The 12,083-nt window shown below is 45.8% G+C and overlaps 1 protein-coding gene across 1 annotated transcript in view; it reads left to right on the top strand.

The window, feature by feature from the left end:
* Positions 1–12,083, top strand: part of Fank1 (fibronectin type III and ankyrin repeat domains 1) — a 104,013-nt gene that overhangs the window by 88,211 nt on the left and 3,719 nt on the right. Inside the window, exons 4-7 of the mRNA XM_005351413.3 lie at positions 967–1,048; positions 2,183–2,257; positions 2,916–2,981; positions 11,003–11,168. Coding sequence (XP_005351470.1) covers positions 967–1,048; positions 2,183–2,257; positions 2,916–2,981; positions 11,003–11,168 — 389 coding nt within the window. The remainder of the gene's footprint in view (positions 1–966; positions 1,049–2,182; positions 2,258–2,915; positions 2,982–11,002; positions 11,169–12,083) is intronic.

Consider the following 12,083-nt stretch of genomic DNA (forward strand, 5'->3'; position numbering starts at 1 on the left):
GAGTGTGTGTGTGTGTGTGTGTGTGTGTGTGAGAGAGAGAGAGAGAGAGAGAGAGAGAGAGAGAGAGAGAGAGAGAGACAGACCCCATTTATCCCATTTTCTCAGAGACTCCTGTGGTGCTATTGATCAACCATCCAGTGGTATAACTTAGATCAGGAGTTAGAAACTGAAGCCAAGCATGCATCACATGCATGGGAGGGGGGGGTGCTGGATCTGGTAGGCTGTGAGGGGCCGAGGGAACCGTACTAGACATGTTGTCACTGCATCACTTATGCACCTTTGAGCTCTGCCATGCTGATTTGAAAGGCATGGGATGCGGAAGGAGTGAAGCCATAGACTAGTAGTTGGAGGAGAATTTCTTCCAGTGGTCAGTTGTATTGAGGCTGAAGCTGTGTTGATCTGCTGCCCCCGTGCCCCATCAGGGTTGACGTCCATGTCCCGTGCCAGCCACTGCCTCTCTGTTTCCCATTGATCTTTTTTGTTGTCTTAGGCTCATCCCCACCATTTCCAACTTGGCCGATTACCATCTTCCTTTAAGGGGTTTCTCAATGCTCCCCACTTCCCTGTGGGTATGAAGTCCAACTGCTCTCCCAACACAGGGAGCTAAAGCAGTTGCCCTTTTGAACTATTTTAGCCACTCCAGTAAAAGAAAGCAGCACGTTGTGCCAGTTTCTGGGGTTCTCTTGGTCACGGGAGACATTAGGAAGGATTATTCTCATGGCATCGCTCATGAAGAAGTACCTTACAATTTGAAAATGTCCCAGGTCTTTGGGTCAGCCTGTGAAGTTTCTCTTAATGTGTGAAAAACGGGTCTTTGTCAGTAAAAGTGCAGTTCAGTGGGAAATGTGAGCTCTGCATACCTTCTTGGAAGCGAAGGTGAACATCCACCCAAGGCCACGGGAGACAATGGGGTCGAACTTCCTACCCCTGCATTCTGGGTGAAGGCTGTCCGTCTGCTTTCTCTAGGGGAGCCCATAAGTAGCGAGCACTTCCACCGTGCTGTCAACGTGAATGATGAAGATCTCCTGCTCCGAATCCTGGAAGGAGGGTGAGAGAGCACAGCTGGGTGTTCGGTCCTTCCTTCCGCAGCCCGGGCACAGGCACACATGGCATGGCTCTATTTTGTTTTCCTAGACAGATTCTCTAGCACCTTCAAAGCACCTCTCACATTGACCTCAGGTGGCTGGTATGAGGTAGGGAAGCCTAGCTAATAAAGAGTCATAAGACCCCTGTGAGTGATTTTCTTTTAATGAAAACTATCAAAGGAAATGACAGGTCTGGGCATCATGCTTTGGCCCCAGCTGCAATTATTATCCTTTGGCTCTTGGCCCAGCATCGAGTACAGGTCAGTCTGAAATGCCCACATGTGATACCAGGTGATGCTGGGAGTCAGCGGACAGCTGGCCTGGAGACCAGAAGGTTGGGAGGACTCTAGAAAAAAGGGGAGGGGCACTGTCACAGGAGCAGTGCTTGAGGGTGCCCCCCCCCATGTAGATGCAATTTAGATTCTCCTGTAGCATGGTTTTGTGCACCCGAGAAAGCAGTGGGACTTGGTAAGTTGATGAGAAGGTTCCCCAGAATGCCAAGCTCCTTGACTGGCAACATGAGATGGGCATTCTTCCCTTAGGAGAGTGAGGAGCCAAGGGAACAGCCCAGGCCCTGGCCATACCTGTTTCTATGGTGGAACAGAGCATTGGTGCCATGCTGTTGCCAGCTCACGCCGAGAGGCTTTGCTGGTCACAGATGATTCCATGGAAAGGCACGATGGTTTTGAGTTGGAGGAAGCTCCCGTTCCAAGTAAAATGACAGTGTTTTTCATGAAAAATTAAACCTTTAAGGCTATTAGGGCAGTGTTTGTTAAAAAAAAAAATGAGCTGGGCAGTGGTGGTGCACGCCTTTAATCCCAGCACTTGGGAGGCAGAGGCAGGTGAATCTCTGAGTTCGAGGCCAGTCTGGTCTACAAGAGCTAGTTCCAGGATAGGCTCCAAAAAACTACAGAGAAACCCTGTCTCGAAAAACCAACAAACAAAAAAACTATTAGGGCATTGTGAGACAACAGAAACTTAAAGGTCCAAGAGCAACGGACAATTGTGGTAAAATGAGCCATTTCAGCCCCTGTGGATGCTGTTAACTTCAGGGATCTCTGCTGCGAATGGCAAACTTCCTCTCTCTTTTCCTTAAGCCATGTAAAGGTGGACGTGCCCAACAAGTTTGGCTTTACTGCTCTCATGGTTGCTGCTCAGAAAGGCTATACCAGGTACGGCTTCTCCCTGTCCCTGGAGGTTGTAGCCAGCATGGGATGATGGTAGCTTCTTTTCCCTCCCCAAACGCTCCCCTGGAATGGCTTGGGTTCGGCAGCACACAGACTTGTCTGTATTTAGTCTCACACCATGTATTGTATACGTCTTGGGAACAGTCAAGATTGGAATTTGAATTTCTCTAAACAAAGTGGTTGAGGACATTTTGGGAATGGTCTTCCCCCTTGAGGTTGAATGGTCTTCCCCCTTGAGGTTGCCATTAGCTGTCCACAGGGATGGCTGTAAGTACTAACATCTTATCTTTCAATCATATTTCTCTTTTGATTGCAACAATGCCAACTGAGTGACACTAGAAATGTGTTCCCATTAAGTGTTTTTGTTTGATCCTCTATTAAAAACGGCCATTAAAATGACACGAACTATTTGTGCCATGTGGGCAGGGTTGGGTATGATTGTCTGATTGACTGAAGGCTGGGACCCTATTTTCAGTGGGGATTAGTGGGCTTCCCGTTTAACAGAACTTCCTGTCTTCAGAATGGGTAAAAAGGGCAGTGTGGTAATGATGCCTTGAATGTCAAATTACTAAGTTTCATTGGGTTGCCATGGGCTCCAAGTCCCCGAAGCAAATCTCACTACTTTCAACTTGGTTCCGCCCAGGCTTGTGAAGATCCTAGTTTCCAATGGCACAGACGTGAATCTGAAGAACGGAAGTGGCAAGGACAGGTAGGAGGTGGGGTAACTGCGAGCTGGCATAGTTGCCTGCTGTGTTATTAGACTGTTCTTGGTTTGTTTATTTCTTTTGCCTTACACATTTTGTCCAGTTCATTGTGAAAGTTCTGAGAGGTGGTTGGGTCCTACTGGGAAGATGGGATAACAAAAGCTGGCTTGTTCACCTGTGGTCTCGTTCATCAGATATGACCTGCCCAACCTCCTCCAGGTCAGTAATGCATAGCTGTAAAAACAATACCACCAGCTCTGCCCAGGCACACGGCTCCTTTCTTGGGGGCTCTTGTTACATTCCAGCTTCCTCTGCTGCCCAAGAAGCCCAGGCGTTTGTAAAGCAGCAGTCAAAGTCGGCATCAGAGATACCACTGCAAAACATGGCTGTGGTTTCCAGCACACCAGCTGAGGGTGTTACAGTGGGTGGGTCTCAACCTTCCTGATGCTGTGACCCTTTAATACCTCATGCTGTGGTGACCCCCAACCATAGAATTCATTGTTACTTCATAGCTGTAATTTTGCTACTGTTATGAATCATAATGTCTGATATTCAGGATGTCTGATATGTGACCCCTCTGAAATGGTCATTCAACCCCAAAAGGGATCACGACCCACAGGTTGAGAACCATTAGTCTTATAGGAAGTGGCTAAGGGAGAGCTTGGTGTTCATGGACAGATGAACACTTTGAAATACTTCAATACCATCTGTTGTAGCTGTTGTAATAATTGAACTATTTTAGCACATCCAATGATTATTTGATGACGACTACATGCCAGGCACCATGCTTTAGTACATGGGTCAAACAGGGAGACAAACGATACCACCTTTCCTCAGGGTGCCCACAGGGTACATGGTGTCCTCAGGATGTCCACAGGGTACATGGTGTCCTCAGGATGCCCACAGGGTACATGGTGTCCTCAGGATGCCCACAGGGTACATGGTGTCCTCAGGGTGCCCGCAGGGTACATGGTGTCCTCAGGGTGCCCGCAGGGTACATGGTGTTCACAGGTCGAAGGCATAGGCATTGCCTGCATACACTCTGGTCATATGCCATACTTGTGTGTGTGTCTATGTCTGTGTATGTACATTCATGTGTCAGTGTACACGTGTGTGGGTGCACATTTCTATGGGTGTGATTGTAAAAGCTCGTGGAGGCCTTAGTTAACTGAAGGTGTTACAATTGGGAGGCAACTACCTTGCTTTCTGAGGCAAGGTCTCCCATTGGCAGCCAACTTGCAGACTCAGCTGGGCTGGCTGGCCAGTCTGCAAGTTCCAGGGAGCTTCCTGTCTCCACTTGTACCATCGGTGATGAGTTAGAGGTGCATGCTGGCATACCTGGCTTTTCACCTGAGTGCGAGCACTTTACCCACCGAGCGATCTTCACAAACTCAAATGTGGTTTCTAAATCCAGAGAGGCCATCTGTTCCATTCCGGTTCCGTGAAAGATAACATTGCGATATAATTTTTTTAAATTATTTTCTAAGTGACTCTTAAACCAGTCTGGAACTAAGCCATCAATTGGCTGAAGAGTTTTGAAAAAAAAAAAAAAACATTTCCAGTTTACAAAGGAAACATTTTAAGGGAAGTAGAAAACAGGCAGGAATTGAAAGAGCTAGAAAGGGATTAATGGTAATATTTTCACGTTGCAAAAATGTATAGGATACCTCTTAACAAAAATCTTCATGATAAACTGATGTCTTGTACATCAAAGAAAAGAAATAAAATTGGACACTGGGAAGAGAAATAATGGTTAGAGAGAAGGTATTTGAAAATGAAAAGAAGGTAACGCTTTGTGTCTCATAGATTTGGTAATTGTGTTGAAATGTATGCTTTTTAGAGAAACTCAAAGCCACCAGAATCCACCCAGGAAGTGGAAAATTGAAAATGAATAGCATCTATGTAAAACATAAAAAAATGTGTTCAAGTGTTTGCTCCATGGGGGCTCTTGCTTCAGGTTTGTGTGTGTCGGTCCTAAGCTCAGAGTTTCCACGGCAAAGACAAGCTGGAGGCTGCAGAGAGCATCGGCATTATTGAGAACATATGAGCAGGGCTGGGGTGCAGCTCAGTGTTTGCCTAGAGTACAAATCCCTGGGTTCAACCCCACTCCTGGAAAAAAATGGTGGCAGGTCCTTTGCATGTTTGTAGGTATTTATATTTATAACCTACTTCCTCTCAGTCAGAAAAGTATTTAGGAAGGTAAGGAAATTTCTATTAGAAGGTTTCTAACCTAACATCCTTCCTTAGAGATTCAAGGTGAAGGGAGACCTTAGGTGCAACTCGGCACCTTGTTAGAATTGGCCTAGGAGTCTGTCAGCAAAAGGATGTAGGGAGAAAGGTGTACACGCACAGTAGAGTTTTATTCTGCCCTAAAGCACAATGTGGTGATGTCTTCTGGTGATACAGCCAGGCATCAGCAGATTATATGAAATAAGCCAAATTTTGATTTTTTTCTTATTTGTGGATTCTAGAGTTTATATAGATGCATAGCCATTTATGTATAAATTACATGAAAACAGAAGCAGGACCAGGCAGGGGCAGAAGGGAGGGAGGGAAAGTGAGGAGGGTGGAGGGTATGAGTTGGAGTATGTGGTCTACTTGAGAGAAATTGTCCTTATGAAACCCAACATTATGTACAACAAATGTACATGTGCTGGATAGTTTTATGTCAACTTGACCAAAGCTAAAGTCCTCTGAGAGGAGGGAACCTCCATTAAGAAAATGCCTCCACAAGATAGGGCTGCAGGCAAGCCTATAGGACATTTTCTTAATTAGTAGTTGATGGGGGAGGGCTCTTTGTGGGTGGTGCTGTCCCTGGACTGGTGGTCCTGGGTTCTATAAGAAAGGGGGCTGAGTAGGCCAGATGGAGCAAGCCAGTAAGCAGCACCACTCCGTGACCTCTGCATCAGCTCCTGCCTCCAGGCTCCTGTCCCGTTTGGGTTCCTGTTCTGGCTTCCTACTGTACTACAATGCAGAAGAGCAAGCCAAATAAACCCTTTCCTCCTCTATTTACTTTTTGGTCATAGTATTTAATTGCAACAATAGAAACCCTAACTAAGACAATGCATCATTTAAAAATGTATTTTATGGCCAGACGGATGGCTCAGTGAATTCCTAGCACCCGTGTAAAATGCCAGGATGGCTGTGTGTATCTATAATCCCAGTACTGTGACTGGGGCATGTGGAGGCAGCAAGACTACTGGGGATTATTGGCTGCTAGCCTAGCTCCAGGGTCAGTGAAAGATTCGTCTCAAGGGAATAAAGCAGAGAGTGCCAGCACAGAAATCCTGTGTGTATAAACACCACAACAGACCCTCAGCCTTCGGAGGGTGCCAGGCACAGAAGTAGTAGAAAGTGCCAACATTTATTATTATGTTTTGCGATGGAGGATTAGTTGGTTTCTTAGTTTAGGTTTTTATTGCTGTGAAGGACACCACGACCAAGTCAACTCTTATAAAGAAAATATTTAGCTAGGGTGGCATGAAGAAAGCATTTAATTGGGGAAGCTCATTTACAGTTTCAGAGGTCCAGTCCATTTATCATCATGATAGGGAGCATGGTGGCATGCAGACAGACATGGTTCTGGAGCTGAGAGTGCTACATCTTGACTCAGGCAACAGGAAGTAGACAAACTCACACTGAGGGAAGCTTGAGCAAGAGACTTCAAAGCCTGCCCCCACAGTGACTCACTTCCTCCAACAAGGCCACACCCTCTAATAGTGCCACTCCTTTTGGGGGCCATTTTTTTTCAAACCACCATGGTATGCCTGTGTTTTCCATGCTGGTCTGGAACTCATACTTCTGCCTCAGCCTTTGGAGGAGACGGGATGACAGGTGTATACAGTCCTGCCTATCACCATACAAAATGGTCATTTCTTAGCAACGGCAAATTCCTTCTGAGTTTGCAGAGAGCTGGGGTGGGAGTGCGGTGAAGAGCAAAGACAGCATAGTGTCAAACCCCAGTCCTTCAAGGACACAATATATCACCCCGGATAGCAACCTTCTTTATGTAAACCATGGGTTATCGCAGGCAATGAATGGGTTAATATATGGGCACATGTGAAGCAGCTCTCAGCGAATGCACCTTATATTCTGTTTCATGATTAGACAGTATTTTGGAAGATACAGGGGTAAGAGGTGTGATTCCTCCTGGCCTGCAGAACCCAAGAGAAACAACTAGCAAAAACCTGAAACTTAATAAGAAGGTTTCCTGACATGGCAGTCATAAGATGATTAAAAACATACTAGGTGTTCTGGCACACACCTTTAATCTCAGCACTCAGGGGACAGAGGCAGGGGGATCTCTGAGTTTCAGGCCATCCAGGGCTATATGATGAGACTCTGTTTTAAGAAAGGTACTAACTCATTTATATCTAAACACAGTAGAGTAGAATAAGTCCCCGAAGGCAAGAAGCCTGATAAAAATACACAGCTCCAGAACTATACAGAGAGATCCAGAGATGGGAACAATCGGGATCTACACCACACTTCAGAATGGCAAGAATACGGCACCATTTTCTATTTTTCTCAAATTAGCATATAGATTGAATATAGCCTCAAATGGAATTATTCTTGGGAACCCGTTGAGATGATTGTAATTTATCTGAGTGAACAAATGGATGGCAATAGATACTAAAACTTTTTCAGAGACTGTGAGGACAGCTATTAAAATGCCTTAAGAATTAAACCAATTAGAGAGGTGGGCACTGTGCAAAAGACTGGAAGAAGATAAACAGGATAGGCAGAACCTAATGTATGATGGTCGAGGTGCTACAGATGGATGGAGAAGGTACCAGAAAAAGGCTATTCGAGAAAGAAAATAAGTAAGATCTTGGCCTTCCAGCAAGCATCAAAGCACATGTCAAACGAACAGAAAATTAAATGTAAAAAGTCATAAAATACCACGAGGAAGTAGGGATTTAGTCGTCTGACTTTGTAATGCGCAAGGCCAAATTGGGAAGGAGAAGCTGCATAGCTAGGGCTGTGCGAGTGAGCACTGAGCAGCGTGCAGGGAACAGAGTCTGTCCATGCGCATCCTCAGCCAGGGACAGCTCCCTCTGCCCAGCAACTCACACTGACTGCAGTCAGAACATATGTGTGTGGTAATAATAATTATTAAAGGTGGAGTAATTGGACATTTCCAGATGGAGTTGTTAAAAGCCATGTCATGATGCAGACAATTTGGGAATATACATGGGCCAGGTCTTGAAGGCTGGGGTCTAGCTCAAGTGGTGGAATGTTTGCTGTGTACTTGGTATAGATGAAAATTTGAGCATCCATTTCCTTCCATTTAATGTGAGAAAACACATACACTCACAATCTGAGATCCACATATACACAGTGATTTACACACACGCAATCTGTGTATATATGTATATATACACAAGCACACACACAAATGATTCACACTTGCGCACACACATACACACATGTGCACACACACATGCACACATGCACACACACATACACAATGCACACACACGTAATGTAAAAGTAGAAAGGAGACTGGAGAGGGAGTGGCTGGCAGGAGGTGGGGGGGGGGAAGGAAAGGGCAATGAGTATGTGCTAATACAAAGCTCAGAAAGGCCATGGCCACTCACACACTGATTCAGGACTGATGTAGGACTTCTACACCCAGAGAATGCTCGGAAGTGCAATTAAGGTTTTATAGTCAGGGCATCTTTCTTAGGACAATCAAGGATTTGAATAGTCCCAGTGTCCTTGTGTGGTCATCTAGGGACTACCTTTTTCTACTGAGATGATCTTCCATTTTATTTTTCAACTATTTATTTAGATCCTTTTCAAACATTTCGAAAATGTGGAAGAATAACACAGAAAAACCCTGCCCATGCCCCACTGAGTCTTGGTGTAGGTGGACTTTTCTGCCTAGCTCTATCCCACTAGCTGTACTTAAGTAACCACACAGGGACTTAATATTAATTATGAATGCTCAGCTGATAGCTGAGGCTCGTTTTTAGCTAACTCTTATAACTTAACCCATTTCTATTAATCTATGAATTAATTAACCCCGAGGCTCATTTACCTCATGTAGGTACATCCCATTCTGCTTGCTTATGGTGTCTCCTCTGACTCTGTCCTTCTTCCCAGTATCCTCCTAGTCTGGCCCTCCCACCCAGTCTCTCCTGCCCAGCTATAGGCCAGTCAGCTCTTTACTAACCAATGGAAGTAGTACATGTTTACAGTGTACAAAGGTTGTTCCACAGCAGCTTGGCAGGGCTGACATGTGCCCATATTTATAGAAAGCCCCTCCTACGTGTGTGCTTCAGTCACCTTCAGCTGTGTGCTCCTGGAGGCACGCCTGCCATCACAGCACACTTGGGGTCCTTCTCCCCAACCCTCGAGTGTCACCAACACCCAGGCTCCTGCTTGTCCTCCAGATGTCACTCTTAGTGGTGGGTGCTGGGGCGAGATCACGAGTCAGCATTGCCCCACATGTTCCTGCTGCTTCTGCCCCTGTGGTTTCATTTTCTTTATTGAGAACCTGTTCTCTAGCAAGTCCTCTCCCTCTATCCTCTGTCCCCTCTATCTTGATGCCCCTTCTCATTTTCTCTCCCCTCTCCTCTCTCCCTCCATTCTATCCCTCTCTCTATTCTCTCCCCTCCCTTCTCTCTTCCATCCTCCTCCCTCCTGTGTCTCTCCGCCTAACTGACGTCTGAAGCTGACTGCCTGCGTTCTGGGCTTGCTTCTGTCACCTCCCAGTGGAAGGGTAGCATCTAGCTTGCTCATCTAACTCTATATTCCCAGCAAAGGTATTTTTATATTAAGGTTATAAAGGTTTGACTGAACACAGGGTGCCATCTTTGGCAGGAACCTTGAGAGCTTGTGTTGTTTAGGTCACAGCTCTGGAGGCCCATACTGTGGAACGCGCCAGAGGTGGCGATTCCAGGCTTGATTCTGGTGGCAGTGGTGATAGCTACATCTCTGCAAAGTTACATTTTCCTCATGGCAACTAGAAAACTAATCTATAGGATAATACATTTGTATGACGTGACGGCATCAGTCCCCACTAACACCCAGCATCCAGAAGTGGTCTGTGCCTGTATAGCTGTCTGATTAGGAGGTGTACAAAAGGATTCCATATTAGTTGTCAGACTCTATAAGGAGGACGCCCCCAGCAGGTGGAGGAGAGCGACAGTGAGTGAGCTTCCTGTTTTAGACTAAGAAATTGGTTTAATAATGATCGCTGACAGCATGACCCATGAGCCTTCATTATTCTGTTTGAATATAATCTTGGTGTTTTGGATATTTTAAAATCTAATAATTTATACTAAATTGTAACTACTGTTCATTTTCAAAACACTTTTGTATGTGTTTGCATGTGTGTATGTGCATGCACGTGTGTATTGGTGCTCATGTGCCATGGCACTCATGCGGATGCCAGAGGACAGCGTGCCAGGAGTCCGTCCTCTCTTCTTACACTGTGGCCTCTGGGACTGAACTCAGATCATTGTGCTTTACCTTCTGGATCATTTTGCTCCAGTACTTTTTTTTAAAAGAATGCAATCCAAATTCCATAGAACGTAGAGCTTTAAAAGACATTCATGTGATTGTTCACCCATTACAGCCACCCTGGGGGTCAGTTTCATGAAGTATAGCAAGTATATTTCCTCCGCTTAGCTCAAACAGCTACCTGCCTGCTGTAGTCTTCCTCCTTAGGCTCTCCCGGATGTTTCGTGTAAATGGATCATATGCTATGACTTTTGATGCCTGGTATCTTTTATTGTTCAAATTGTTGAAAGCTTTTTCATATTGCAGTCTTAATTTCCCTTTTGTGACTGACTCAACTCTCCATGGATTTAATCACATTTTATCTATGGTAAAATGGATTTTTTTCATTGTATGGATTTACTACATTTTATCTATCAGGACACGTGCACATTTTGTGTGGATAAAACACACAGTTTTTTTCTTTTAATCAATTGATGTTTATTTACTTTGGGTGGACAAAATGTGGACCCAATCAGTGGTGGCCCCTGAGCAGATTCTCCTTTTCTGCACCCTGCAGTCTCATGCTTGCTTGCTACGCGGGCCACCTGGATGTTGTGAAATACCTCCGAAGACACGGAGCGTCTTGGGATGCCAGAGACCTTGGAGGCTGCACGGCTCTGCACTGGGCTGCAGATGGAGGCCACTGTCCCGTGATTGACTGGATGATAAAGGATGGCTGTGAGGTATGGCCTTCCCTGCTCCCTTGTTAACCATACCGTCCTAGGGTTCTATTGCTGTGAAGAGACACCACGACCATGGCAACTCTTACAGGGAAAACATTTCATTGCGGGTGCTTGCTTACAGTTTCAGAGGGTCAGTCCATTATCATCAGGGTGGGGGGACATGGCGGCCTGCAGGCAGATGTAGTACTGGTGTAGCTGAAAGTCCTACCATCATGCAGGGAACAGGAAGTTGACTGCCTACTGGGAAGTATCCTGAGCATAGGAAAGCTTAAAGCGTGCTCTCCACAGTGACCCATTTCCTCCAACAAGACCATACCCACTCCAACAAAGCCAGACCTCTTAACAGTGCCATTCCCTAGGAAATTTAGGGGCTCAATTACATTCACACTACCATCCACACCATACTAGTAAGAACTTGAATCTCCTCTGGGGTCTTGAAGAGGCAGGCAGGCCTTAGTCACTTGCTCTGAGAAAAGTCTGAGAGGAGGCTCTGGCTCAGGAGCTTGAAAGGTCTCGGAGGATCCCTGGGGATCTGAGACTACAACCAGACTGCATCTCATTATGGAGGCCAGGAGAAGTGGGCGGAGCTTACAGCTGGCCAGATGCATCTGTGCTGTAGCTCTGCCCCTTCACTAATTTCTGGTATCTGTTAGTCACGGAAGCCTTACTGAGCACCTGCTACATGCCGGAATGCAGAGATGTACACAGGTCTAGCTGCTTCTAGTAGCTTTCAAAGCGAGGTTGTTTTTATTCTTGGGATCTCTGTCTGCATGTGTGTGATATATGACATATATACATGTTTGTATGGCTATGTACATATGTGTACATGTGGAGGCCAGAGGTGGTGTTGGGTGTGATTGGCAGGTGGTGGTCCTGGGAAGCTGAGTCTATGACCTGGAACCGCGCATCTGGGAA

This window comes from Microtus ochrogaster, chromosome 8 (assembly GCF_000317375.1).
Source record: "Microtus ochrogaster isolate Prairie Vole_2 chromosome 8, MicOch1.0, whole genome shotgun sequence".
In the NCBI taxonomy this organism is placed as follows: domain Eukaryota; kingdom Metazoa; phylum Chordata; class Mammalia; order Rodentia; family Cricetidae; genus Microtus; species Microtus ochrogaster.